General features: G+C 42.3%; 1 protein-coding gene and 1 long non-coding RNA gene across 16 annotated transcripts in view; one reads left to right on the plus strand and one right to left on the minus strand.

Moving 5' to 3' along the window:
• The window catches only part of KCNMA1 (potassium calcium-activated channel subfamily M alpha 1), a 546,631-nt gene that overhangs the window by 369,379 nt on the left and 150,867 nt on the right, over positions 1 to 26,385 (plus strand). For all 14 annotated transcript variants that reach the window (XM_083440310.1, XM_083440306.1, XM_083440312.1 and 11 more), the window contains exons 11-15: positions 2,026 to 2,131; positions 3,727 to 3,809; positions 7,583 to 7,652; positions 8,827 to 8,982; positions 19,520 to 19,629. In XM_083440310.1, coding sequence (XP_083296436.1) covers positions 2,026 to 2,131; positions 3,727 to 3,809; positions 7,583 to 7,652; positions 8,827 to 8,982; positions 19,520 to 19,629 — 525 coding nt within the window. The remainder of the gene's footprint in view (positions 1 to 2,025; positions 2,132 to 3,726; positions 3,810 to 7,582; positions 7,653 to 8,826; positions 8,983 to 19,519; positions 19,630 to 26,385) is intronic.
• On the minus strand, positions 1,713 to 20,885 carry LOC310677538. 2 transcript variants are annotated; one of them, XR_014511249.1, is made up of 4 exons: positions 20,786 to 20,885; positions 17,051 to 17,142; positions 5,162 to 5,237; positions 1,713 to 1,855 (listed from the first exon to the last, which is right to left on the minus strand). It is a non-coding gene; the product is annotated as an uncharacterized lncRNA (long non-coding RNA). The 2 variants fall into 2 exon arrangements; XR_014511250.1 differs by lacking the exon at positions 5,162 to 5,237 and having other exon boundaries at positions 20,786 to 20,883.

A 26,385-nucleotide genomic window follows, 5' to 3' on the forward strand; every position in this document is an offset into this window, starting at 1 on the left:
AATGGCTGGCAATTGAATATAAGAACAGCAGAAGCATTGTACTTGAGATGATGCATTATGCTATTCAAGTTCTGTCTCTGACTGTATCCAGCTTTGCAAGTCAATCCACAAGTTTCTAGTCCACAATATTTCTTACTAGCCCACTTGTTTACACTTAAAGGTAAAGGGGACCCATGACCATTAGATCCAGTCATGACAGACTCTGGGGTTGTGGTGCTCGCCTCACTTTATTGGCCGAGGGAGCCGGTGTACAGCTTCTGGGTCATGTGGCCAGCATGACCAAGCCGCTTCTGGCGAACCAGAGCAGCGCATGGAAACGCCATTTACCTTCCCGCTGGAGCGGTACTTATTTATCTACTTGCACTTTGACATGCTTTTGAACTGCTAGGTTGGCAGGAGCATGGACCGAGCAATGGGAGCTCACCCTGTCGCGGGGATTTGAACCGCTGACATTTTGATCGGCAAGTCCTAGGCTCTGTGGTTTAACCCACTTACTTAATGTTAAATCGTATATGGTATTGATAGATAGGAAGGCTTCCTTCCTTCCTCTCTTCCAGTTTATGAAAGTGTCTCTTCCTGGTTCCCTGCTTGGAGGCTATCCATGATTGCCACAGGTGGTTAGATGGGTAACTAACTATTTACAAATTTCCAGAGAGGCAGAAGTGTTCCTCTCTTGCAAATATTCATAACTATGAAACAATACACACATTAAAAAGAGAGGCTGGCTCTCAGATTCTCTAGACAGATTTTAATAATTCCCCATAAATGTCCTTGCCAATAGTCATGAATGCTCTAAAGTAGTTGCTGTTTGTCATGATCATGCCATTACAATAAAATCCAACATCAGATCTGACATGTCTTCCAGAACTGACAGGGTTGTTGTTTTTCCTTTTCTATTTTTTCAAAGCTGCTTGTAAGGCAGTTTTGACCTTTCTCTTATCAGTTAAATGCTGGGAGCAATTTTGAAACGAGTGATATCAGTGCCCTTAACAGCAGGTTACATTAAATGGGGTATAATTATCCGAGAAGTGTGGGATAAAGCAAAGTGCAAATGGCACAGTGGTGCTTTTGTTTTGTTTTTAACAGATTAGCTCAGTTCTCATGTAACATTAAGCCAAACTTTGGCTTGGCACAAAGGAGAAAATCTGTGAGCGCTTAGGGGGAAGGATCAGGGCTGTTGTCTCAAACTGGTCTCATGGTTTATATTTCCCAGAGAAATGACAAGCAGTAAGCCATTACACAACCCACGTACGAGTAACACTACATGCTAAACCAAACCATGGCTAAGCTCACAGCAAGAGGAGCCAAACTACCCTGATACTCTCACTGGGAGTCCATGTGATTGCTCAAGTCATGCAAAGCCACAGTTTGCTTAGTATGGTCACTGTGTTACTCAAAGTGGGGAATGACTATAGAAAGGATCGCCTCAAAGCTCGGAGCATTTTAGGTTGTTCCTGTCTAGCAAGTCACCAAGGATGGCAAAATGGAAATGGTGAGGCATTAGAGTTTCCAACTTTCGCATAAGACAATGCTGACACCTAAAACTGTGTGTTTCAGCATAGGTAGATTGTCTCCTGTCTCGTGCTTTAAAAAAAAGGATATAAATGCAAAGTGAGGGCATCCACAGTATCTCTCCAGATGATTGGAATTGGCCTCCTAATGAAATGAATAGTATGGACAGTCTCTTGTCCTCTGACGAACACCATCTTAACAAAATAAGCTTTTTATAGAATGTAGGGAAATTACAATGACAACAATGCATATATTCTTCTTCTCCTATTCTTCTTCCTTTTTAAATGTTTCTGCTCTGATGACTTGCCAGATTGGACCAGTAAAATTATGGATTGTTGACAACCTTAGTAGAGATAGAAAAGAATAGAAAATTAGAACATAAACCACTCATGGTTCCTACAGAATTGACTCCATACCTATTAAATAATTTTGTAAAATTAAGGGGGAAAAACAGGAGTAATGCTCACAAACTGACTTTATTCTGCTTGTTTTGTCCTTTCTTTTTCAATTTAGTATCTCCCCTAACCTTGAGTTGGAAGCTCTTTTTAAACGACACTTCACTCAGGTGGAATTTTTTCAGGGTTCAGTTCTCAATCCGCATGACCTGGCTAGAGTAAAGGTATTGGTTTCCTTCCTTTTTTTCTACCCTTCTGTTTGGTGTCTGCATTTAACTAAGGGTCCTACTGTATAGTTACAGTTATTTTCTTTCCCCGTGGAAATATGGGATGTGTAGTTTTGTGAGGAAGGCAAGAAAATCTTAGCATCTTTACCAAACTAAACTACAGTTCCCATGATCCTTTGGGAATAGCTATGGGAGTAAAAGTGATACTGGTTTGTAGTACAGATACAACCTCGAAACAATCTGTTGGTTATTCCAACTTCAGAGAGGATCGAAAGGAACCTTTCAATTAATTATCAGCAGGAAAAGAGGCGGGGGACTTGATGTGCTGGCAAACTAGCAGATCGGGTATAAAAGGTGTGAAAGCATTTGTTATTTTCAGAAAGGGTGGTGACTCCCCGCCCCCCATGGAATAACATCAAAATATGCCTGCAGATGCCCACAGTTGAGGCAGTGTCTTAGCCAGGATGTCAATGTGATAGGAAGCTATGGAAGCTAAAACTCTGATTGCATAGAGTTCCAGCTCCCATGGAAGCCTTCATGCATAGAGGTCTGAATGTATAGATTTCCTCAGCTGTCACATCCACGTCTAATATATGGATGGTGAGACCAACAATATGACCCTGCTGCTTCTTTCTGTGTGAGGATTCTCTTAATGCAGATAATGTGTGAAGGAGGATCCCGTACCTCATCTATGAAAAGGTTCAGGGTTTGATGTTATGTTACCCATTCTTTTCAGTTGCTTGCACTCCTTGGGGGTTTTCTGTTGAGGCAACTGTGTTTCCACACTTTCAATCATAGAGATAGTCCTGGCCTACAATAGTTTGAAAGTCCCTCTATCCCTGGACTTTTCACAACTCTTCTTCCAATCTGTTGAAAACCTCAAAGAGGATTCTTCTACCTCTCCCCACAACCCATGGAGGTGTGTCACCCCTCCCAGCTTCCTCCCACCTTTGTTTATGGAGTTTACATCATTGGCAGAAGCGACTTGCGTGGTGGGGCACGACCACAACACTAGCTTCCTGGCAGTGGTGTTGCTGTCGTGTACCAGGAGTGGGAGTTGCATTGGGAGGCAGGGGGAGGTTGGGGTGTAGTGTGAACACAGGAATAGCCAATCTGGCATTTGTGCCCAATGTGTCCACACAGACCTCCCCACCATCTCTTGGTAAACGACAGTCCTATGGTTAAATTGGTTTTGTAGCTCCACCTCACTAGGCAAGCCGTTTCTAATCCTCAGGAGTCTTCCACTTTCTGGAATGCTGTTATTGTGGAATGGCCAGGCTTTTGAGGCCTAGTCTCCTCTGCGTAAGCCAATATGGTGTTAAGGATAGAGTAGTGGAGGACTAGAGATGCCCTCCTTGGTTGGCCACTGTGAGAACAGGATGCTGGACTAGACCGGCCTTTGGACTGATCCAGAAAGCTCTTCTTATGTGACTCATGTAGCTCAGGGCATGGTACACCACACACACACACACACATGATTCCACAGTCTAGTGCAGGAATGAGGAGATGCCATGAAAGCTGATAAGGAGTTGGAGAAAATTATTGTAAACATCAGATTGCTCTTTATGTTTGTTTTCTCCTTTGGTGTCCAGATAGAGTCAGCAGACGCGTGCCTAATCCTTGCCAACAAATACTGCGCTGACCCAGATGCTGAAGATGCCTCCAATATTATGAGGTAATTTAGAAGACGACATTTTGATTCAGTTTTACTCCATGAAACAAACAAACATTGAAAGAACGGAACCAGGCCTATTATTGGGTAAGCGAGGCAACTGCCTCAGACAGCAAATGCTGAGGAGGAGGAGGAGGAGAAGGAGGAGGAGGAGGAGGAGGAGGAGGAGGAGGAGGAGGAGGAGTTGGAGTCCCTCCTGCTGTTCCCTTCCAAGCCCCTTGGACCATTCTTCTCCCTTGAAGGACAGAGTTGTGTTTGCTATGTGGCATGTCCTGCACCCCTTCCCCCTAAATTAACTTGTCTGGTTGAGGACTTAGAGGTAAGATTCAACTGTTAGTCCAGTCAGCTTCTTCATGTTGAATGAAGCTTCTTGCCCGCCTCAGGCAGCAAAATCTCAGAGAAGAAGCATTGGGTCATGAACACAGATCTCATACTGTTTCCTTTTATATTTTCAATCTGTTTCTGATCTCTTGGGATACGTTGGGTTAAAAGTGAGGATAATGATGGTGTTTCTCATAGCATCCTCTTCCTCTCTCTCCTTTTCAGGAATTTGTTTGTTTGTTTGTTTGTTTCATAAAATTTATATACCGCTTGATTGGAGGGAAAAGCCACAAAGCAGTTTACAAAAAATAGATAACCTTATCACAAAAAAAAAATTTGCTACCATAATTTAAAAAAACAAAACAAAACCTACAATAGAGTATGCTAAAACAAATTAAAATTCATAAAGCTTTCTAAATATCTTGGTAGGCTTGTCTAAATAAGAATGTCTTCCGCAGAGGCTGAACAAAATTCATCGAAGGCGCCAGCCTGATATCAAAAGGCAGGGAGTTCCAAAGTGTCAGTGCTGCCACACTAAACAATTGAGTTTTTACATAGAAAAATGGGAACTGGGCAGAACAGGAACTGCTCAGATTCCAAGACCAACACAATAGGCAGGAAGTACTGAGACATTCCCTTTCAATGGTTGAGAAGTTGCTTTCCTGAGAAACCAACATTTCATTCACTGAGACTGCGTGCTCCCAAATCTAGCACTTGCCATAGGATCACACTGTTAAAATCTACCCTTCCCTCACAAGTATCTTAGCTAATGTGGTTGCAGTTGCTATCACACATTGCTAGAATCTATAATGTTCCCACTAAGTGGTTCCTTCAGCATATCATAAAAATAGCACATAGACGCTTGGGAGATGCATCATTTGTGTGGTAAGCAAATCTCCCTGTCATATGAGTCTTGTAAGAAGTGTTTTTTTATTATTATTATTCAGAATCCAGTTAGCTATGTAACAATCTGGCTGGCTGGGGGTGGGGGACGTGTAACACCAGTCTCCTTCTCATAGGAAGTTAGTTCCTACCTTGCTTCTAACCTGTTGGATTTAAGCTTTATTCACAACTGAAAAATACAGCTCACAGTCTGGGTGGTACCGATTTCTAAAGAAAAAAAAATGTTATGGTTCATCTCAATGGCAGAAAGGTAGCAAAGCAATCACAAATGTAGGGTTATAATAAGACAGCTTTCCTTATTATTTGCATTGTGCTCATACAGATCTTATTTAATGGAACCAATCTGCCCCCCTTTTAAAAAAAAAAACCACAACAACACTAAAATGTCAGAGTGCCATTAAAAATGAACTAATGCAGTGAATTGGCCCGTGTTCAGGACCAATTTTATTGGGCTGTCACACACACACATCCTGCAAAATGAAGGCAGAGCTATGAGAAGCAATTTAAATTCAAGGAGCGCTGCATGGCGTGGTGCCCATTCTTCTTTATTTTATTTTTTCCTGAGTGCCATTTTGAGAGGAAGTTCTTAAGGCAGCAGTACAATAAGTAAGAGCAGCTGCTGTTCTGATGGGGCTTGCAAAGGACTCTTGCAAGAGCCCCAGTGTGAAAACCAACTGTGGTTGGATAGCAGCAGTGTTTCACCCATAATGGCAACAACAGTTCTGGGGATTGAACCCAGAATCTCAAGGTTGTAATTGTAATAAGCTTCATGGCACTGTGCTTCCTCAGGGGTCAGAGCCCTCTTCAGGAACAGGGGACTAAGAGTATGGAACTTCAAACCCTGAGGTTGGTAGGAGCCTCTGAATTCACCAGCCCTTGTATAAGTCCTATGTGTCTGGCCTTCTACCCTTGCCTCATCAACAAAATATATACATTGTGCTTATTGCGCTTCAGGCTCCAACCGCTACTCAAGCACTCGACCTCCAGGGACTGTGGGTCGGAGATCACAGTCTGCATTTGTGTATAGCCATATGTAGTTCTGGCATGGTGTGATTGATAGGTAAAGGTAAAGGTACCCCTGCCCGTACGGGCCAGTCTTGACAGACTCTAGGGTTGTGCGCCCATCTCACTCAAAGAGGCCGGGGGCCAGCGCTGTCCGGAGACACTTCCGGGTCACGTGGCCAGCGTGACATCGCTGCTCTGGCAAGCCAGAGCCGCACACGGAAACGCCGTTTACCTTCCCGCTGGTAAGCGGTCCCTATTTATCTACTTGCACCCGAGAGTGCTTTCGAACTGCTAGGTTGGCAGGCGCTGGGACCGAACAGCGGGAGCGCACCCCGCCACGGGGATTCGAACCGCCGACCTTACGATCGGCAAGCCCTAGGCGCTGATGCTTTTACCCACAGCGCCACCCGCATCGCTCATCCCTTCTCTTCTCCCACAAGGCAATGTGGGGAGGTAAACCCCAGACCAGCTACAGAAGTACCACAGGTGCTTCCCTGTTCCTGTTTGGGCAGTTTTGCAAATAACTTGATTAACAGCACCAACTAGGAAATAGGTGACCAAATACCTATGGCAGGGTTGGGGAACCAGCAGGGAACTCACTCAGGCATCCAATGCACAAAGAAAGTTGACTTTGGTTTTACTGATGGCTCACACTTCCCAGCAGAAAGCAAGCTTTGACTGTACCGCACACCAGTTGAAGCCTACTGGATCGAGTTTATCTACAGAAAGCAGGCTTTGGCTCTTAGGCCAAATCCATATTTGCTTTAAAGTACCATGCAGGGCTCTCTGCAAGCCTTGTGTGGTGCTTTGAAGTCCCAACTTTGGGATTTCAAAGTGTCCAATCATCTGACATCATTGGCAGGTGGCTAGCCCCTCTCCCCTCTGAAATCTGACTTGCAAGACAAGGATCTGACAAGAACCTCTGTTACTACATATAGCAACAAAGTTGTGGAATATCCCTTTCTGTGCCCCCCCCCAAAAAAACACACACAACCCTGGTTTCTTTAATTTTCCAAAGGCACATTTTAATCTGGTGGGAGAACTCTTGCTTTGATTTTAAATTATATACATAGATTAAAGAGAAATCCAGATGCAGATTAGTGAGCTTTTAAATAGATTCCATGTGTTTAATTAAAAAAAAAAGTTATTGGGTGAACAGAATCCTCCTGCGTATTTGCAGAACAAACGAGTTTGATTCAATAAAATTGAATGCTTAATTAAATGCTTCAGCTAAAAAAGAGTTTAAGAAGGAGAATTAAGAGTGGGATAAATATCTTTGCAAATTGCTTCTTGCTTGTCAGAGCAAGCTATGCAACCAATTTTGTCAAGTCCATGCTTGGCTGTGGAATATAGGAGCAATACATTCCCCTCCACTCCCAGTAGCTGACTGGGAATCTTCACTTGCGGTATTGTTACCATAACATTTGTTTGTTTGGCGTGAAGGAGTTATTGAACTGAAAAATATGACATCCTATTTGTCCATGGAGTCATATTTGTGGAATTGCTGTTGAGTGAAAATAACAAATGTTGGTGTATTTTCTTTTCAGAGTAATTTCCATCAAGAACTATCATCCGAAAATAAGAATAATCACCCAGATGCTGCAGTATCACAACAAGGTAATGGAAAGTCTGTGTGTGATGTCCATCTCTAAGCTTTCTCTTGTTAACATCTCTCTCATAAGCCTCTCTTGTAAATTTCAGTAATGTGCAGGAAATTTTGAATAAAGCTAATCTGTAACACAGTTACATTCTGATTAAGATAAAACCTTTAAGGGTGGTTACAGCCATTTTATTGCACATATTACCACCATCTACACTTAATAAGTGGTAAAATCATCCTCACCACTTGGCAGAATTCTATGAATGACCAAGTTTACTCCAGGATCTCATCCTGAGTTTACTTGGTCATTTGTATGGGTTCTCTGCAACAGTCTAACCAGTTAAAGCTTGAGGGCCTTCTTGGTTGTGGCGCCCGCCCTGTGGAACACCCCCCCCCCATCAGATGTCAAGGAAGATTTAGAAGATAGATATGAAGGCAACCCTGCCTAGGGAAGTTTTTAATGTTTGATGTTTTATCATGTTTTTAATATTCTGTTGGGAGCTGCCCAGAGTGGCTGGGGAAACCCAGCTAGATGGGCAGGGTGTGTGGGTGTGGGTGTGGGTGTGTGGGTGTGTAGTAAAAAAAACAAGACAAAAGAGGTAACCAAGCTATTGGTTGAACTTTTTTTTACTGCTAAGCACTGTGCTGAGTATTTCCACTCATCAGTTGTGAACGTGTGGTTAAATATGTGGCAAAATTGTAAGTACTTTTTAATGTGGTAAACCTTGATTTATCCAGCTATGACTACACAGAGGATGAGAGGTGAAGGGGCTGGAGTGGTACATTTCTGGTATCCAACATTTCTCTGGGGGGCAGCTAGGTGTACCAGCCAGCCAGAATATCATCCTCCTGGCCAGTTGCCTGTTAAAAAGACATCAACCAGCAGTACCCTGTGTGTTCAGTGTTCTTTTTCTGCACAGTCAATAAAATTCACAAAATATAACACCATTTGGGCAGAACTCTGCACTCGGGGCCATTCTGCCCTTAGGGCAACTATTTTCAAATAAGAAAAGGCACTCTGCACATGCTCTGATACTAGGGTAGAAGTGATTTTTTAACTGAACAACTAGCAACCTTAGAGCAGTTGCCTGTTCCCCCCTCCTCTCCACATCCTTTGTTAGCAAAATGCAGATGCAAATCTTTGGTTAGCCCCCCCCCCTTTTTTCTTTAACCTGTGTTTTTCCTTTGCAGGCCCATCTGCTAAATATCCCAAGCTGGAATTGGAAAGAAGGGGATGATGCAATATGCCTTGCAGAACTCAAGCTGGGCTTCATCGCCCAGAGCTGCCTGGCACCAGGCCTATCGACAATGCTGGCCAACCTCTTCTCCATGAGGTCATTTATAAAGGTAATGTCTCATCTTATTACAGGACATTAGCATGGGATTCAATTTGTCATGGGGCTGAGTAGAGTGCATGGCCTAAACTCAAAACAGAGAGAAATACATCAGTTCTGATGGTTAAAACATTAAACAACATATTCCAAAGGAAAATAAAACCCATAGCCTATTACAAATTGGGCAGTGGGCCAGGTTCCTTCAAAATTATGCTTTTGTTTTTGTTTGGCACATCCATGGGCATTAAAGATTGTTCAAAGTGCATTTTTAATACTTTATTTCTTTCAGATAAACCACATGTTTATCAATGTAGAAAGCCCCCACAGGTTTGTCATACACACACACACACACACACACACACACACATATAAAAAGTGATCTCTATCCAATCCATATGGCAACAAAGTGCCGAGAGGAAAAAAGACACAAAAGTTTTCCTTTCTTGGCTTCTCCACACACCCCATTTCCAACCCATCAAGTGGCCAATGGATCCCTTACCTCAAGGATAAAATACAGAACATGTGTCTGTACAAAAGCCCAAGTCTCCAACAATAATAATTCATTTATCCTCTTCAGTCAACGAGGCCCTCGAGGTTTACGTGAAAATAGTAATAATTTATAAAGCCCAATGATTCTCAAGCATTTGGAGGCGACTACAGTAGGGGCTTCTCGGCTAAAACCCCACTAGTTCCCTCAGTGTTAATTTGCTCCCATTTGGTTTTTGGCTGCTCTCCCCGGATTGGGAACTTGGGCTGATTCATTTGGACAAATGGAATGCAAGGAAACAGGACCGCAGTCATGAAAGAAAGGGGATGGGATACTCTAGTAATTGTTCTGCACAGCAAACATGGAGAAGCTGCCTAGAGCATAGCAGAGGTAGACAACCTTGTAGGGGCTGAGGGCCACATTCCAATGGAAGAAAGTGGCCGAGGGCTACACACCTGTGGTGGCCAAGGCCAAAGTGAACAGGAAAACCCATTTTTCTCTTTCCCCACTTTCCTCTTTATTAATCCGTTCTCCTCCCTCCTCTCTTTCTTTCCCTCCTTCCCTCTCTCATTCATCTGTTCACTCATTCTCTGTCACACATACATGGAGGCTTCCACAACCCTAGACAATCAATTTTATTAAAGCTTTACAACCTAATATACCATAAAATTCAAACTAAAGAGAACAATATATAAATTTTTTAAAAACCCAATATAACAGGAAAACTAAACTTGAACTAAAGGGGGGGGGGAGCAAAATACATTAATAATAATCCTCATATGATCCTCACAAAACACAAAATTATAAATATATCTATGTAGTGCTCAGTCACCATTTTATCTTAATCTCCACACACAGAGAGCTGAAACTTCCCACCTGGCAAACCTTCCTCTTCCTTTGTCTCCCACCCTAAATAGTGGTTATATACTGGCAGAGAAGGAAACAGAAGCATCTCGTTTTAATCTTCCTGTTCTTTCTCTAACACTACAGATTTCTCAAAGCAGAGGTGAGGGAGAGAGTGGGGATATTCGGGCTGCAGCAGGTACCTCCAAAGGGCCACCTATGGATGGCCCCAATGTGATGTTTAGGAATGCCATAAATATATGTCCCCAAGAGACACACACACACACACACACACACACACACACACACACAGTATATCCTGTTTTGCAAACAGGAATGCTATTACATAGAATATTTGTTTGTTTATGCTAGGATTGCTTTAAATTCTGTAAGTTAAGAAACGGGAGTCATTCCCAGAAGATTCTCACTGGGGGAATTCATATTTCCCCCCTCTTTTGTTAAAATGATAGAAGAAGAGCAAAATTATTGTTGGAGGAAAGTGGCTTACAATTCTGGTATTAAACAGAGTTGGAGGTAGTAAACAGAAGAAAGCCATTTTGGACCAATCTGAAGATAATTCTGTCGGCGAAGAAGTTCCGCATCATTCTGAAGTACCAAAATAATCAGATACTGGGGGAAGGAAGCAGGAGAGTAATACTGGGAGAACCCTGAAATGCATATGTACCCTTTGAAATCCCCACCCCTCCCCACTTTGCACCTCTCCTTCGCAAATCACTGAAAATAACTGGATATTTTTTCATGGGAGATAAAAAAAATTCATGAAATGCATCCTCTGCACCTCACTTCTGGGTGCAGAGAGGGGGTAGAGAGAAAAAGTCACAAAGAAAGTAGAAAATATGCTCACGAGTGTATGGGTACCACATATTCCAAAGGGGAAGCTAATAAAACAGGTGCATCTGTCTACATGCCACCACAATTCCAAAGTTTATCAGATTTATTTGTGCACATATATTTTGTTGACCTCAATCTCATCCTGACCCAGCCCCTCTTCCACAAAGTCCAGCGCTTTGTTCTCAGGCTGCACACGCTTTACGTGGGGCTGCCTTTGAAGGTGACCCGGAAACTACAACTAATCCAGAAAGCGGCAGCTAGACTGGTGACAGGGAGCAGCCGCCGAGACCACATAACACCGGTCTTGAAAGACCTACATTGGCTCCCAGTACGTTTCCGAGCACAATTCAAAGTGTTGGTGTTGACCTTTAAAGCCCTAAACAGCCTCGGCCTAATATAACTGAAGGAGCGTCTCCAACCCCATCATTCTGCCCGGGCGCTGAGGTCCAGTGCCGAGAGCCTTCTGGCAGTTCCCTCATTGCGATAAGCAAAGCTACAGGGAACCAGGCAGAGGGCCTTCTCGGTGGTGGCGCCTGCCCTATGGAATGCCCTCCCACCAGATGTCAAAGAGATAACCAACTACCTGACATTCAGAAGACATATGAAGGCAGCCCTGTTCAGGGAAATTTTTAATGCGTGACATTTTAGTGTATTTTTGGTCTTTGTTGGAAGCCGCCCAGAGTGCCTGGGGAAACCCAACCAGATGGGCAGGGTACAAATAAATTATTATTATTATTATTATTATTATTATTATTATTATTATGCAGGATGTGTGCGCCTGCAACAAAGTGATAAAACGTGCAGCACAGTTACTGTTGGTGGTGGTTGTGCTCCTGGGTTCTGCTCAGTGCCAATTCCCTGTCCTGTTCTGCATTTGTTTCAAACCTCCTGGCCTTACTCTGGATTCTTATCAGGTTGTTGTTTTTTTAAAAAAAGAAAGCCTGTGGGTTTTTGGGTTTTGTTTTGTTTTTAAAGGCGCCCGGCAGCAGTCAAGAATGTGATTACAATCACGAACAGGACCACAAAAACAAGAAGCAAATTTTTTTAGCATTGAAGCTTGCATGGGTTACCTCTTGATTTTGCTGGCTGAGTGCATTGACCCCACCCTGCTCCAACTCTGTGGAGATAGGGGAATGGCATGGTACTCTCAGTTGCTCCCAGACCATATAGAAAATGCTTCAGGTAAATAACTTTAGTGGAAATATACAATGTTAGAAGCTTGCCAGCAAAATCTGAGCAGAAGTCCTGTCATTTTTGGAAAAATAGATTGAAGTGGAGAGTTTCTGGCCCCCCCCCCCTTGCTAGCCTGATTGCAAAGCAGGATAATACATCATAAATGTTTGATCCATCACTGACAACGGTGCATGATCAGTGGTGACATTGCACATACTTAACTGATTATGGCTTAACTTTGCAGCCAAATTATTTGTCTAAACTCTCCACAGTAAAACAAACTTAGAAAACCAAAAATGCTATTTTGCATCTGAATATTTTTCTTTTGCTTTTTTAAAAAAAGCAGCATTCTTCATATGGAAACTCTTATTTTGCATCTAACCTGGCCAAAGGAAAACAAAGCCAAGACAACCAAAGTACATAACATTCAATTGTGCATGTTCTGAGCAATTTCTGAAAATACTTAGTGCATGTATGTGTACACACACACACACACACACAGAGAGAGAGAGAGTTAGTAATGTGGATTTTAATAGCAAAAGAAGAAATAATTAAAGCAGAAGTAATTTATAGGATGTACCCTTATCAGAGTTATATTACTGGTAAAATAATAAAATACTGATGAGTACATAAATATGTACATATACTCAGGAATAGACAGAATTGTTGCTGTATGCAGAAATAGTATAGCAAATTAAATGCTTATCTACACTTACGTTTTGCCCCTTTCAGGCAGAGGTTTGCACGTTAACGCTCTGTGTCTTTTTCTTTTCTTTTCTTTTGCTTTGTTTGTTTGCTGCCTTGCTCTGAGCTTTCCCCACGAAAACCCACTCTTTAAAGCCAAATTGGAGCAAATGTCAATTCGGGGGTTCCACGGATTGACGTTTGCGCTGATTGAGCTTTAAATAGCAGGTTTTTGTGGGGAAAGCTCCATAGGTGCTTGGGTACAGAACAAGTGCAGGAAAGAATGTGTGGTGAGGGGTAGCCTGTTTGGTGCCAACTGTGAGGTCCTGGAACCTCCAAATTGCTTAGCTGGCTTCACATGTCATATCAGCTGTGCAGGTCAGAATGCCCATTGTTGGGTCATCAACAATCAGGCCTCATCTACCAGTGCCTGTGCACTGACAGGGGGCCCATTGCCAGCTCCTAGACCTCCCTGGCTCTTCTGCTGCTGGTCCACCTGGTCGTGTCTGCATTCGCGTTTGCCCTTTTGAGCAAGAAATCAGTGACAGAAGAATAGTTCTTGATAGCCAGGGTAAGTGAATGGGCAGCAGTGACCATCTCAGTGAGGAGGTAGATGAACTCAGGGAGAGAGCCATCCAAATTCTGGGGGAAGCGCTGCAGGCAAGTTCCTGCACATGAATGAGCCCACATGAATGGCAGTTAAGGCCATGTGTGCTGCAACTCATGGCCACATTGAACAGCTGCTCTCCCAAGGTCTTGGAGTTAACAAAATCATTATCTTCTGAACTGCCCTGAGATCTTTTGATGAAGGGTGGTGTACAGTGCTACCTCAGGTTAAGAACTTAATTCGTTCTGGAGGTCCGTTCTTAACCTGAAGCTGTTCTTAACCTGAGGTACCACTTTAGCTAATGGGGCCTCCCGCTACCGCTGCACTGCCGCCGTGCGATTTCTGCTCTCATTCTGAAGCAAAGTTCTTAACCTGAGGTACTATTTCTGTGTTAGCGGAGTCTGTAACCTGAAGCGTCTGTAACCCAAGGTAGCACTGTATATATAAATGAAATAAATTTGGTTGCAAGTTGCACCTCAGAAATACCTGCTCTGTCTGCACAAACATTTATCTTCTCTGTCCTCCAAAGGAAATTCATTATTGGAACTTCCTATTGTATTGGGAAGGGCCTGAGGGTAGAAACCTGCCAAGGTGTTTAATTTCACAAGTGACAAGGATATGAAACACATCAGCTCCTTATAATGTACACAGGCCAGATTTGTGTCTAGTCGTGCTCTGTACTTTGTACTCATCTTTTCCGGAGCGGTACCTGTTTATCTACTTTCGAACTACAGTGGTGCCTCGCAAGACGAAAAGAATACGTTCCGCGAGTCTCTTCGTCTTGCAGTTTTTTTCGTCTTGCGAAGCAAGCCCATTAGCGGATTAGCGCTATTAGCAGCTATTAAAGGCTTAAGGGATTAGCGGTTTAGCTGCTAAAAGGCTATTAGCGGCTATTAAAGGCTTAAGGGATTAGCGGATTAGCTGCTAAAAGGCTATTAGCGGCTTAGATCAGCTGATAAGCGGCTTAGATCAGCTGTTAAGCGGCTTAGGGGCTTGGGGAAAAGGGGGGAGGGGGGGAAAAACCCCAGGAATCGCAAGACATTTTCGTCTTGCGAAGCAAGCCCATAGCAAATTCATTTTGCGAAGTACCTCCAAAACGGAAAACCCTTTCGTCTAGCGGGTTTTCTGTCTTGCGAGGCATTCGTCTTGCTGGGCACCACTGTACTAGGTGGGCAGGAGCTGGGACCGAGCAATGGGAGCTCACCCCAACAGAGGCCCACGGATGTGTGTGGTGGAGTTATTACTTTGAAGAAGGGAGGAGATAAAGACAGGGAGGGACTATGCACTGTTTGTAAGAAGGAAGGAGACATGCTGTATACAGAGTGGGTTTGACGGGCTGAGGACTGGGCTAAGGGGTGTTTGGCCTAGAGATAGGAAAGGGAATCATAGAATCACAGAATCATAGAGTTGGAATAGACCACAAGGGCCATCGAGTCCAACCCCCTGCCAAGCAGGAAACACCATCAGAGCACTCCTGACTCCTGAAACCTATGGCCTTTCCAATGATGCTAGACAACAACTGGTCAACATCCCTGACCATGCTGCATGCGGCTGGTGAGAGTTGGAGCCCGCAGCTTTTGATAGCTGCAGGTCCACCACCTCTGTTTTAGAACTACCTGAGCTGCTGTTCCTTCAATAATTACATAGAAGTAGAACTGAGCTAGTTGTGGCTTATGATGTCACTGCTGCACTGTGACCTGACAACCCTGACTGGGCAACAGAAAGACAGGAAGCAGCAGAAAGACTAGGGGCTGAGTTTCACATATTAGTATGAACTCATTCGCCAATTCTTAGGCTGCAGACTTTTAGCCCTGGCGTATTTATGACTGATTTGGTTAAAAGACAGAATGTAGGTTCCAGTGGTTGTCCTTGGATCTCCAAAAATCTCATGAGACATCACCACGAAGTTTAACTGAACTGGAAAGGTTCATAAACAAATCATACATCCCTTGTGAAAAAGCACTTGGGGTACCGTGAGAAGCAGACCTTCCCTTTCCTTTTATAAAGACACAATTCTGTCATTGAAGACACAAAGACTATATTGCTTTAGCTCCATGACAGCTGATTTTCAGTACATGAGATCTTCAATCTCTGTACAACATGGGCTAATAAAGTTGAGCCAGCAACAATGGATTTCATTTCAGAGCACAGGTTTCAGCTGTAAAACCTTAAGTTTGTTTTGCCGAATAAACTATTCAGGCACTGGGTATAAATCTCTCTTTATTAAGTACTGAAGAGCCTAAGAAAATAGATGTGCTTGTTTCTTTCAGATATCATGTGCTGCAGAACCAGGCTTTATCGCCATTTCATTGTTGTTTCTGTGGATGTGCTAGCTGTTTTAGGGTTTGATAGTTGATATATTCCTCAAAGGTTTTCATACACTTTGGAAGACGTATGACTTCAGCTTGTGAAATGACGAAGTTGAAAAAGCACTTCAGAGTAAAATTCAGCTTTTAAAAAAATATGACAGTATGGGACAGTTTTTATGTTTCTGATGGTGGTTTTGGTGATGAAAGTGAGTAACAATCCTTCAGAAATCTTTGTAATGCTAAACTAGTTGTTGCAGTTCCGTCCTTGGCAGGAAAAGCTATTCTGCTGGGCCTATTGGAAGCACCAGCAGATACCACCATTTTCTCCTGACCCAAAAGGCTTTGGAGAAAGGGAACATAGTGGTAGTTTTGATGGTTCACACAACCAGCTTGAGTAGCACTGTGCTCACTTTAAGAACATTAGAAGAGCCTTGATCAGACCAAAGGCCCATCTAGTCCTGCATCCTGTTTGCTCTCAAGCACTCAAACAAGGGTGCTTGCGGTTGTGAGTGTCCCTGCTTAAATGCTGACAGTATTCTAACAAAGGAGTCACCCAGGTCAAGCATCTCTCCTCCAAAATGAATGTGGCTGTGGGTCCCACTTCACTGTAGTTGCCTTCCACACTGTTCTAGCAACATATATGAAATGATGAAATCTTCTAGGACAGCATTTGCCAATCTGATGCCCACCAGATGTTCTGGACTATAACTCATCGTCATCCCATGCTGGCTGGGCTGATGAGAGTTATAGTCTAAAACATCTGGAGGGCACCAGATTGGCAAAGGCTGGTCTAGGAAGTGTGCGCACCCCAATTTTTGGCCAGTGGCATGACTTCTCTTATGATCCCTCCCCCTGATTCCCCCCTCCAAACCACCAGGACTACACTCGCCTTTTAGGAAAGGATTAGTGTTCTGCTCCAGCTGCAGTGGGATATGTTGTGCTGCAGCCTAAGCCAGGCTATAAGTTCAAGGTATTAAAATGTGAGATAGTGGCAATCAAGGCCGGTGTTACTCTAATGAACTCATATCAGTGACTAGAGCTGAAGGACCTGATCAGGGCATTGGAGGAAGCACGGGGACCATCATAAGTTGTTGGACTACAACTCCTATTATCCCTGACTACTGACCTTCCTGGCTTGTGGCTCATGGGTATTGTTGTCCAACATCATGTGGGAGGGCATGATGTTCGTTATTCCTGGCGTAAGCTGTTCTGAGATATCTGAAGGAAGAGTGAGATATTCAGATTGCATAATAGCAACAATAATCTTGACATCTCCCCGCTAAATACTAAAATAAAGAGTAGTGTAGTTAGCAGTAGGGTTTTAACCAGAAAATCAGTAAGCTGTGTGAATCATTTGTATAAAAACTGTTTTAGAATTACTAAAAATTAAGTTGGGCTGAATGATCCAAGGAGAAATATGAAACTAGTTCTGTAAGGCCTTACAGCCTTACAGTTCATTGATTTAAATCAGGTTGTTTCAAAGTAAGTATTCATAGGATTGCAGTCTATCTCCAATAATGCCCTTTGCCACCTACAAAGGTCTAACCAAATTGTCTCTATAGAAGAGAATAAATTGTGGGGGTTTTTTTCCTGAAGATGTTTATGTATGTTACTGATTTTCTATTGCTAATCCATTATCAGTTCAGAAGAAAATGTTTGGATTTTTTTATTTTTATTTTAAACTATTTTTCCTGGACCTCATTTTGATTTGTGCTCTGCATGGTAATATGGTACTTCTATTCTTTGATTGCTAGCTGTCTGACCCGTTTTGTAACCAGTTACACACATGCATATCCACCACTCTGCTTTCTTTAGAACATGGAGGAATTCAGTTGTTAAGGGGGGGGGGCATTTTCCCGTCTATATTTGGACATGCCCGATCGTTGAAGCATTTGATTGAAATCGTTGAACTGCTTCCCATAGCAAACAGGGCTCACTTTACAAGTGGTTTAGCTCTATGACCTGAAATGCATTTGTATCTGCAGTAAGAAACCATCGTTGAAAGAGTCTTGTGTTTTGTGGAGACACACTGGCTATCACTGATGCTTTTCTGGAGCAGCTTGCCCTTGAACATGACAGTCAGATATAAGTCATTGCCTCAGGATGTTTTCAATTGATTACTGAATGGCTGCAGAATTAATTTGGGTATCTTTCAGCGAGTTGCTCCAGTTCAGTGTTTTAATATCTTTGCTTGACTACTGCTGGAGACATGCATTCATATTTCATTATAAGGAATTTATATGTCACATACATATACTTAATGGATAGATTATTATTGGTTGATTGTTTTTAATTTATTGCCTGCGTTCACCCTAGGGTCCCAGGGTGGGTTACAGCCATTTAAAATGCAACATTAAAATAATATTTAAAATGTACAATTACAAAAAAAAAAAACAATGATAAAAAATAGGGTGGGTCTATAAAATATACATCTTGCACTGGATTAAAAAAAATCAGGAAAGGTGAGATAGATAAAACTGCTATAAATTGTTGTGCTGATTCAGACGTTTAATCTGAAACCAAGCTGGATTGGAGTTTGTTGGGGTCTCTGGCAGTCCCTGTTTACATCATGGATGCTGGCTCATATTATGTATATATGATTTGTATTGTTTTATTGGTACTGTTGCTGCGGATTTGTCATGGCCTTTGGGTAGAATAATAAAATTATATTATTAATAACTATTCTTATTCTTATTCTTATTCTTATTCTTATTCTTATTCTTATTCTTATTCTTATTCTTATAAAAAACAGAATTACACACTGCTTACAAGGCTTAGTCATTCCTTCATAAGACTAAACATCAATTTGCTGTTAAAAAATAAATAAATAAATACATGGACAGTCCAAAAGGGGGCAGATAATATTTTCTTGTAGTAGAAAACTGAAATAGATGGAAATTTGTATGTATCTATATCTGTATCAATAGCTGGCAGCCCAATGTTGGTTTGTTCAGAAATGCATCTAATTTTACTGGGAGAAAGCACTATGTAGAGTCTATGGAGAGCCAGTGTGGTGTAGTGGTCAAGAGTGGTAGTCTCGTAATCTGAGGAACCGGGTTATCGTCTCCGCTCCTCCACATGCAGCTGCTGGGTGACCTTGGGCCAGTCACACTTCTCTGAAGTCTCTCAGCCCCACTCACCTCACAGAGTGTTTGTTGTGGGGGAGGAAGGAAAAGGAGAATGTTAGCCGCTTTGAGACTCCTTAAAGGGAGTGAAAGGCAGGATATAAAATCCAAACTCTTCTTCTACTATAGCGTTTGTATACAAGACACATCTGAATATTTTTCTAACTAAACTTTCCTGGTTCTTCCTGCAATTCATAGGACTTAGCTTACTTTAATCTAAGGCCATTGTTCTCCAAAAGTTGCCTATATTATTATTATTATGTTTCCCTCCTTGCTGACAATTATAGAGAGAACATGCAATGGAAACTTAACAGACATAATTAATTGGTAAAGCAAATAACTGAGATACCATGTTTAATTACCTCAAAATTGATTTGTTTTTAATCACCTCCATTTGTTTTTGTGGAATGTGGTTGCGAATTCTAAAACCGTCTCTCCCCACCCCCTTTTCTCTCTCTCCTTCTTTCTAGATTGAGGAGGATACGTGGCAGAAATACTACTTGGAAGGAGTTGCTAATGAAATGTATACAGAGTATCTTTCTAGTGCCTTTGTCGGTTTGTCATTCCCTGCTGTTTGTGAGTAAGTATTTATACCACCATTTATTTGTAAGCCGCCTTCTTCCTCTCAAATGGCACCAGAAGCTCCTTGTTCCAAACCCCAATACAGTTGTACCTTGGTTTTCGAACAGCTTAGTTCTTGCAAGGTTCTGGCTACCGAACGCCGCAAAGCTGGAAGTGACTGTTTCGGTTTGTGAACTATTTTTGGAAGCCTGATGTCCGACAGGGCTTCTGCGGCTTCCCATTGGCTGCAGGAGCTTCCTGCAACCAATCAGAAGCCGCGCTTTGGCTTCCGAACATTCTGGAGCGGGTTTCGTTTGACATCCTAGGTACAATTGTACCATGGTTCAGTGTTAATGCAATAGCATTGCAGGACATCTTCAAATACTAAGGTTTCCCCCCCCCCCCGCCGCATGTACTGTAAATTCATTTAGAATTGATGTGAAGTGGGAGTGGGTTTTTTGGAAACAGACTAAAGGTAAAGGTAAAGGGACCCCCGACCATTAGGTCCAGTCGAGACCGACTCTGGGGTTGCGGCGCTCATCTCACTTTATTGGCCGAGGGAGCCAGCGTACAACTTCCGGGTCATGTGGCCAGCATGACTAAGCCGCTTTTGGCGAACCAGAGCAGCGCACGGAAACGCCGTTTACCTTCCTGCTGGAAGCACTTTGACGTGCTTTCAAACTGCTAGGTTGGCAGGAGCAGGGACCGAGCAACAGGAGCTCACTCCGCCGCAGGGATTTGAACCGCCGACCTTCTGAGCGGCAAGTCCTAGGCTCTGTGGTTTAACCCACAGCGACTACTTGTGATCTATTTCTTAGAGCTATCTTCCAAGAAGTACGACATTGCCCATTTTGTAGACATACCATGAAAGCACAGAAATTGGTATGAAATTCTGCTCCCCATTTTTGGTTTTTAAAAAAGGCAGATATGTAGCTCCTATCGCTGTGAAAATGAGCTTGAAAGTGTTCATGCACATTTGTATGAGGCTTGTGAGCTGAATAGGATTTCCATGGGTCTGGTGGGGCTCGGGTTCCTTCATAACTCCCTAGCACCTCCTCCCATCAATAGCTGAAGCAGAATAAATTAAGCAAATCCAGGCAGAGGGGTATTTTGCAATATACACACAGGTCACAGAATCATTCTTTTATTTTTCCAGAATGCTGATATTTACTTACTTTAAGTCAAAGTACACAGAGGACTGGTCATTGCAGGATGGGATTACATGGCACATTGCTTCCATTATGAACAATTATAAAAACTGACCAAAACAAGAATAATTAGTGCCAACCTCAAGTTCAGGCTTATTTTAGTTTTCATATAGGTACATTTCACAATGGATATAGGTACATTTAGGGACGTGGGTGGCGCTGTGGGTAAAAGCCTCAGCGCCTAGGGCTTGCCGATCGAAAGGTCGGCGGTTCGAATCCCCGCGGCGGGGTGCGCTCCCGTTGTTCGGTCCCAGCGCCTGCCAACCTAGCGGTTCGAAAGCACTCCCGGGTGCAAGTAGATAAATAGGGACTGCTTACTAGCGGGAAGGTAAACGGCGTTTCCGTGTGCGGCTCTGGCTCGCCAGAGCAGCAATGTCACGCTGGCCACGTGACCCGGAAGTGTCTCCAGACAGCGCTGGCCCCCGGCCTCTTGAGTGAGATGGGCGCACAACCCTAGAGTCTGTCAAGACTGGCCCATACGGGCAGGGGTACCTTTACCTTTACCTTTTTACATTTCACAAAGAAGAGAGCTATGTTGACTGAGACATATTTAGGATACTGACATATTCTAGGCTTTGCATTGCATATATTTCCATACCTATAATAGAACTGGACCAAAATAATCATCTACAGAATGAAAATAGCTACATAAGCTTTTGTGCAAACACCTGGATGCTCTAGTAGACAAATTCTACAGTGGATTTCATGCTTGCATAAGATATTGTACAAGGTCTTCTGCAAGCAGAACATCAGCCTTGGGTTTAATTTTAAACATGCAGCTATCTAGGTATAAATGTCTCTTCCGTGAGTGGAAGTTGGTTCTGATTGTGGCTGGGCACTTACAGACTTCCAAGAACTTGCAGACAACTGTTGAGTAGCTACAACCAGGTGACTGAGCTGTACACATGGTAAAAACGAAGGGTTATGATGGCCGGGGGGGGGGGGGGGAGAGAATTGTTTATAACAATTATGTCAATAGTTGTCTTGCATGCCAGAGAGTTTATTACTATACATCATTCACAATGCCTTCAATAAAAGTGACAAACTGCATCTGTCATCTCCATCATATAATATGTGCAGTGAAAAATTTCAGGATTGTCCAATACAGTAAATCAGCTTAATATGATTAGAACTGAACTTCATTAAAAGCACCAAATACATTTCAACCAAAGACTTTTTCTGTGACTGTTCTTAACTGATCTATGACCTCTTGATTCATATTAAGATACAAGAAATGGCCTCTAGCTAGTACAATAAACTTATTGAATATAAACTTTATTGATTAATAATATACATACAAATACTATCAAGATATATACTGAAAGACTTTGGTCAAAACTATTTTTGTGTTTTTAATGAAATTCAGTAAATCAGTTTTTTGCTTTTCTTTTTCTTAAATGTAGTAAAGTTTAAACCATTAAGAAATATAACAGTGCATAACCAAACAAAGCCAACACCACAATCATATTAAGTACTGGACAAATCTGAAACGTCATTGGAGATTTCAAAGATGATGATTTGTTTGTTTTTTGGAGACACCCAACTTATGCTTTGATCCCAATGGGACAGTAGGTCTGGTGGCCAAATGACCAACTGATATTCAGATCCAGGGGGGCAAACATTGTGTGTGATGTGCCATAATGTCAAAGCTGTGTCATAATCAGGTTACCATAGAGGCAGATGTGAGGGCATCAGGCCATATGTGTGTGGTGGGAGCCGGAAGGAAGTGCCCAGACTGAAAGGTGTCGCCTAAAATAAGTTGCCAGGAAGGAACCTGCTGTCCTAGTAAGGTAAATAGGTAGAGGTGCCTATTTTGAGCGATCAGATTTTCATGGAGATAAATTGAGGCTAGAACCCAAGGAAACAGCGAATTGAACAGCAAATCAATAATGGCTCATGTCCACAATAGTGGCTGGCTGAATAATCCTTAGTTGGACAACTATTGGACAACTGTTTTCCATTCTCCTCCTGCATGCTATTTATTGATCATAAGCAGTCAGGGTTGCCTCTGTCTGGCTGTAGTAATAGCAGGGCCACAGATAGTTTCCAGGCTTGAGCAGTTTGATCGTAGCATGCTGATTTTAGCTATGCTAGTGCTAACATAGTTTGAATATGTAGCTCAAATCATGTTCTTACTTGCAATGAAAATAAAGCACCATCTATTTCACACTGCAAGTCTTCATTCCATTTAGCCTTCAACCTACACAGACTGTGACGAACTTTGGATAAAACATTTTTATTTCCACATAAAACTGCTCTGTGTTTTTGTTTTTGTTTTTTCAAAATTAGTAAGATGTTTCAAATACATTTCCATTTCTGATGATTTGGCCATATATATTTTTTATATTAAAAAAGAGGTGTTTAATTCCTGTATTAGTAACTATTTCACTATGAGATACAGATTATCACATAAAAATCTATACATAATAAGGTTACCAGATTTTTTTCAATGAATCCCGGGACACTTTTCAACTTCAATGGTTTTTGTATGGGGACTGATTTGTAAATCCGGGAACTGTCCCTGGGAAACAGGGATGTCTGGTAACCTTAAATTATACCATATATTTAAATTCTCATCACATAATCAAGTGAATCTCAGCAATTATATGAGGATTACAATTTTACTCTTTTTTTAAGGGGGGGATTTTGGACTCTTTGAGTTGCATGTTAACTTCATTTCCATGTAGCATCATTTCAGAGGCCTGATTCTTGCATCCTTATGAAGGGGCATGAAGATGTGAGGTATAGAAATACATAAGATGCTTTTCTACTCATCCTTTTTCTAATCACCCCTGCCAGTGTATAAAACTGATTTGTGAGTTTATGTGCTCACTATTAGCAGGGCTTGCAGTAGTTTGATGCTTGGTGCTTGGTACTTGGCTTATTAACGTGGTGAGCAGTCCCCATGGCTTCATATGAACCTGAACCGAAAATGTCACCTGCTAAACATAAAATCTCAAACGATTCTTGCAACATTTTGCAGTGCAGCTAATCATGCCCCAGTGGGCATGGTTCATGTGAAGCAAACCCACTGGGAGCAAAAGCTCAAAGCATTTTTCATTGTCAAGGCAGCTGTGTTTCCATGTGGTTCTTGAAAACATGCCTACGCTATGCTTGTGTTCAGTCTACAGCTATCATTTGTACCAAGTGCTGAGGTAGAATAATCGATAAAGAAAGAGGCCTTTAATGAATTTTAGGAGCACCCCCAAAACACTGGCATGCTTCTGAAGTATTTGATTATCTGGAAACTTAATTATCTATTTTCTGATTTAAATTAAAGAGAGGCAGTAACTCAAACTTAACCAACATTTTAATGATAACATGATTCCTCACTTCGGGTTAATTAAAGCTCAGCGGCAATTAGGATGTGGTGTTGTATATCACCAAGCTTGGAGCATGAATATTTTCATTGCAGCAAGGAATTTGTGTTTTGTTTCATGATAACATAGAATACATTAAAATGTGCTTGTACTTGGTTCTTGAAAACAAACATAAATTGCTTGTACCTATTGTTTAGTCACATGGCAGCACACCTATAATCAGCTGTTTTGTATAATATACAGAGATGGAGCACTTTAAATAGCCCTTTGTGCTTTAAAACAGTTTGTAATGGATATTGCTCTTTTATAGGGATTGATAATCCGGTTCTTAAATTGCCACCCAAAATGTTGCCTGAAGAGAAATGCAAAGCAAAATGTGTGTGTGTGTTTCTTAGGCAAAAAGTCTGAGGAATTCGAAAGGAAGGGTTCTGATTAAGCTAGCACAGTTCTCAGAAGGCTTTTCACAGGTCTCAACCTTAAAAAAAAGATGAGCAAAGAAAAGATCAGGGCCAACATGTAAATTGCAATTCAGAGCAACTCCAAGTGAAAAAGAAGTGGGGGGAAGTTCAGAGGTTTGAGCTGGCCAAATATGAAAGTGATTAAAATACTGTAGTTTTTCTCTTCGCTTTGTAACTTTATTTAGGGACATGGACTGAAGCAGCTTGTTCCTCCCTCTACTTTCCAGCATCACAGTGTATTCCTATATCACAATGTTTGGCTGGTAATACATCACAATGTTGAAAAGCTGATATCGCCCAGCTCACGTCTCCTCTTTTGCAGGCTAAACACACGCAACTCCCTCAACCATTCCTCATATGGCTTGATTTCCAGACCCTTGATAATCTTGGTTGCCCTTCTCTGCACACATTCCAGCTTTTTCAGTATCCACCAGTATTGTGGTGCCCAGAACTGGACACAGTATTCCAGGTGTGCTCTGACCAAGAGAGAACAGAGAAATTAGTACTATTACTTCCCTTGATCGGGACGCTATACTTCTGTTATGCAGCCTAGAATAACATTAGCTTTTTTTTTTTTTACTCTGCATCACACTGTTGACTCATGCTAAGCTTATGGTCAATTAAGACCCCTAGATCCTTTTAACACATACTACTGGTAACACATACTACTGGTAGATCTTGTGCAGCTGGTTCTTCCTGGCCATCGAAAAGCAGCATTTCTGAGGGCACTGTTGCATCATGTAACATTGATCACTTGGGATAAAGCAGATATTTTTTCCTAGGGGGCTGGATAGTAAATGCCTTCAGGAAGCTCAAGATAAAGGAATAAAAAGTGTGCCTATTCGGAGCTGTCTTAGACTGAGGACCATCACATTGTCCCTGTTGTTCAAGCCTTGTTCTTCTCCATCAACCTCATGCTGAAATTAATTACTTCCAATTTATAAAGCTTAATTATATTTCATTTACGTAGTCAAGTGGGATATCTATGGTATCTTCTTGGAATTGAGAGGGCAGTGAATAGAAGGAGGTCTGATTATTATTTTACCCCTTTCGGTTTCCTGTTCTGAGTGGTGGTTAGGAATGGGAGCCGGAATCACTTCAGAGTTTTTGTTGATGGTTTGGCGCATCTGATAAAAGGTTGCTGCCACACAGAGTCAGAGAGGTCATTCGGCTGGCTACTAACAAGGCAAAACGATACAGATAAATGATTTGCTACTTGCTGCAAGTCTTTTGCTTATCAGTTCTTCTTCACAGAACCATCCTGGGGCTTCAGTGATTTCCAATTATTTAGGTCCCTAATAAAGGCCTGCTTCACGGGGCCACACATGCTGCCTACCTGCAATCTGTTTGAGGTGAAATCAACCGGGGCTCAGCTGAATGAATGCCTGTTTACCTACAGATATAGAGTTGCAGTATTGCACAACTAGATTTTTTCATAACCCATGAAAATGTTGCATGGCCACAGCCAGTTTTCCACCATGCAAATTGGCTCTGAGTAGGAGCAAAAATTAATGTAGAAAGCCAAACTCATGGGATCATAGAATTGGAAGGAACCTGCTCCTTTCCCCTGCCAATCAAATCATATTAGCATTTTGGCATTGGCAGAGGGTGTCCAGAGAGTTTTACTGCGTGTGCGTGTGTGTGAGTGTGCGTGTGCGCACGCACATGCATGCATGCAGAAGGGTTCAGCAGTCTCTTGGGTAGTCACACTGACTTTTAGTTAGCATTAGCAATGGAGGAAGCAGAACCAATGAGGGTTTTACCTGCTACTGTTGCCTCTGCCAGTGCT

Source organism: Podarcis tiliguerta (genome assembly GCF_965153285.1).
Source record: "Podarcis tiliguerta genome assembly, chromosome: 5".
NCBI lineage: Eukaryota > Metazoa > Chordata > Lepidosauria > Squamata > Lacertidae > Podarcis > Podarcis tiliguerta.